The 3,687-nt window shown below is 34.4% G+C and overlaps 2 protein-coding genes across 3 annotated transcripts in view; both read left to right on the top strand.

The window, feature by feature from the left end:
* The window catches only part of LOC118733768 (WW domain-containing adapter protein with coiled-coil homolog), a 199,080-nt gene that overhangs the window by 130,026 nt on the left and 65,367 nt on the right, over positions 1–3,687 (top strand). The window lies entirely within an intron of this gene.
* Positions 7–3,687, top strand: part of LOC118733766 (partitioning defective 3 homolog B) — a 317,593-nt gene continuing 313,912 nt past the window's right edge. Inside the window, exon 1 of the mRNA XM_036463307.1 lies at positions 7–488. Within this exon, the coding sequence (XP_036319200.1) occupies positions 369–488 (120 nt within the window). The 5' untranslated portion in view covers positions 7–368. The remainder of the gene's footprint in view (positions 489–3,687) is intronic.

The following is a 3,687-nucleotide window of genomic DNA, read 5'->3' as shown; positions in this document are numbered from 1 at the left end:
CTGCTACTATAATTAGGCGATCGTCTGGCATGCGTTCCTTGCCACTCAATTTGAACTCTATGGTTCTAATTACTCCTTTCGTATTTTTTTTTTCATTTGTGCAATAGCTGCCAATATAAGCCCCAAAGCACAATTCCAATTAATAATTAAAATATTTGTAAAGCCGCTAAAATGATAATAATGTGCAATTTATGTATGACATGATAAACTCAAGAACATAAATGCCGATTAGTTTTCAATAAATTACAATCCGCCAAAAGTGTTTTGTGTCTTATGACGTTTTAAGTGTTTATGTAAAAGTTAAACCAGTTCAATTAATTGTGCAAACAAACCGACCCCGTCATTAGAAAACACATAACTCTGAGGCAATGAAGGTCACCGTGTGTTTTGGTGCCATTCGCATTGTCGTGCCCTGCGGCAATGGAGATTTGCTCGTCAAGGATCTTATCAACGAGGCAACGAGGCGTTACAAGAAAGCAGCAGGAAAGGTGAGTTGTGAACCAAATTTTGCTTACCAAGGAAGTATACGAGAGCTTTTTGTTTAATCAAATAAGGAAACGTACCCATACTACGTGACCCAGTTTTTCCAATGTTTAACCTCCCCCTCCCCCCTCGGTGACCACTCGTAGTATATTCCAAGACCCCTCCCCCACAGTTTTCACGTAGTAATTCATAAATATGGTTTTGAATCATTTCTTGCTAACAAAAAGTAAAAAAAAAAAAAAATTAATTGGCTTATATGTATTTGTCTTTATTAATATGGCGCTTGCTGCGTGACGGCAAGAGTGCATGCCTACCTTCATATAATTACAAGTGGAAAAATTATTATCAAGATAAAACTTATGTCAAAACTTAATTTTTAGAAACAAAGGTCCTGCGAGTTTAAAAAGCGTCAAACACTGCCCGCCATATTTGAATGTATCTCGAAAAAAACGCAAGATTTCCTTAGAGGATACTGACTACGTGATAAAAACCTAAGCCCCCCGCCCCTCACTGTGACCAAGCGTGGTATTTTGAAGATCCCCTCTCCCCCCTGAACGGGTCACGTAGTATGGGGGCGTTCCCTAAGCTTAACATGCATAGTTGAATAAATCTGGGGTCACAAGTAGAGCTGTAAAACTACCGATGGCATTATCGATAGTATCGATCGCTATCGGTTTTGGTTTTCGGTCTACTATCGATAGTTTTTAGCCACTCTTAGTTTTAAGCCATTTTCCAAGCAGTGACAATTTTGTGGCTAATAAATTTATTATACGGGTAAGTATTTTGAGAATAAAATGATATATTTTCCAAAGTTTTGCGTGAAAATATGTCAATATGTATATAGATGTAGTTTATTTTAGAAAACAGCTCTAAATCTTTGCAAAAGGAATGGCTATTGTGATTTTTAAAATATGCAATTTAATGTTTAATAGTTATAACTATTGAAATTATCCCCTCATAAAACAAAACGAGCCTTAAATTGTTTATATATTTTTAGTGTTTGAAACATTTATTACTTATTTTATGTTATATAACAAAAATTGATTTCTTATGGAATGTATACATACATATATAATTATACAAGTTCTTGGTAAAATAATACAAATTTGTCTTGAGTTTTTGAAAATAATATTGGACCTTATTTTGGTTTTTTACGTCGACGTCGATGTCCTTTTTTCAACTAAAAGCCCTCGTAGGTCCAACTGCTGCTACGTTGGCCACAGTATTTTTGAGGAAAGGAGTTCTTCCTGGGGTAAACGTAAGCGTAGAGTCGGACTTACGAGACCTATTTTTTGATGAAAAAATTACATCGACGTCGACCTCGAAAACCATAATAGGGCGGATTAAGTATGTTCTTTGTATTTTTTTTGGGTATTGATTACTGTACACTTATGGAAATAAAAGAAAATATGCTTAATATATAATAAAAAAGTTTCGATAGTATCGATAGTGCAGCTAAACTATCTCAAACTAACGAGTGACCTCATTATCGATAGTTTGACAGCTCTAGTCACAAGCCATTACAGCTTAAGTCGAGATATTTAATTTAGTACTTATAATGTTACATTTCCAGCATGGAATTGAAAATGGCGCACTTGAAATGGAAAATCTATTGACAAACGAAACCAAGAACTTTTTTGGTGCTAACATCTCGCTGTCAATTACTTAAATTATAAAAGAAAAGGCGCATGCCGGGTTAATAAATTGTTTTATTGTTTGGGAATGGGATATTTCGCGATCGTAATTGGGGAAGCCAACAAAGTAATTCAGGGTGCCGTATGTATGAATGAAAATATCGACTTATCGATAATTATGTCATTACCAAAAATTTAAAAAATTTAAACATCGATAAATTTCGATTATGCACTTACAAATAGTCTGCTCCAATATGAGTCCGGTTTAAAGGATTTAGTCAGAATTTACACGCAGTCGTTCCTATACACAAAAAATCTGTAACTGGGAACACTTCTGAGAGAGTAAGTGAGCAATTCTTCATAGTCAGAAGTTAGAGGATTTAGTCCGGAGTTTTTCTTCTAGCAAATTCATGAAAAGTTTTAAAAGATAGGCAGTGTTGCATTTGTAATCAAAAACAGAACGCGCTGAAATCAAAGAACCTTGCATTAGTTAAAAAATGAAAGTAAATAACGAAATATTTTAAAATATTTATGTTATTCTTAAGAGTTTAACAATTAGTTAGTTATCTTTTATCGAAAACAGTGTTCTCCCAATGACTTGTAAACCAACCGACTGCCGTTTTTGCTGTAAAAAGTCCTTTTTATATTACCGTACACTTCTGCGTGTGTTTTCCTTTTACTACCTTTTACCTTTTAACAGTTCCACAGGTTTTAGTCCTAAGTTCAAAAGAAATGACCACTTACATATGAACTTAGTTCCAATGTAAATGTCAGCTCAAATTCAACAAAATTCTTACTAAACAGTGGGAAAGAAAACTTGCAGAGTGCTTCCCGTTTTTTAATCAGAATTTAAGTACTCAACAGATTTCCCTCTCTGCTATCGCAATTATCTGAAAATATCAACACTTTATCTCTTCAAGATAAAAATATAACATGGAAGTAAACATTCCTTTCCTGAGAATCACTTTTGCTTCGAAAAAGAACAAATAATTTGAATTCACCACCCGAGAAAAGAAACGAAACGCAAGATTTAACTTCTGTACTCGTATTTACTTAATGATAAAGCCAAATTAATGAAATAACTTAAATATGTTTTACTGATGTAAACACGCAATCAACGATAAAAAGCAAGAAGCTAACTATAAGAAGAAAAATATGAAGCAATCAAGAGCGCAAAATGCAATCAACAAACACTAAGCAGTTGAACTCAGTTGACCTCAGGTGGAGGAAAATATTTTTCAATTTAATGGAAAATTTTGTGGTATATTTATGTCTATTTTTTATAGTTTTACATGCGCTTTGTGTAATTTTAAATTTTGATGACCCATCGTAGCGTTGTTGGCCATGAAGAAGGGTTGCAACTTGGCTTATTCCTTTCTATTACCTTCGTAAGATGCCCGGCACTTGTTGGTTCGTCTCCCCTACGTATGTGTGTACATACATATACGTATGCATGTGTGCATAAGTTTGGGCACAACATCTCTAACGTGTTGCGATAACAGTCAAATAATTAATCAAGACAACATGAAGAATCCTAAAGAACTACTTGCATAAGGGGGAAAAGCGCAGG

The sequence above is a fragment of the Rhagoletis pomonella genome, unplaced genomic scaffold (genome assembly GCF_013731165.1).
Source record: "Rhagoletis pomonella isolate Grant_MI unplaced genomic scaffold, Rhpom_1.0 Rhpom_scaffold_00002, whole genome shotgun sequence".
NCBI classification, from domain to species: domain Eukaryota; kingdom Metazoa; phylum Arthropoda; class Insecta; order Diptera; family Tephritidae; genus Rhagoletis; species Rhagoletis pomonella.
Note: the sequence above shows the minus strand (reverse complement) of the source record. Positions and strands in the feature narration are given on the sequence as shown.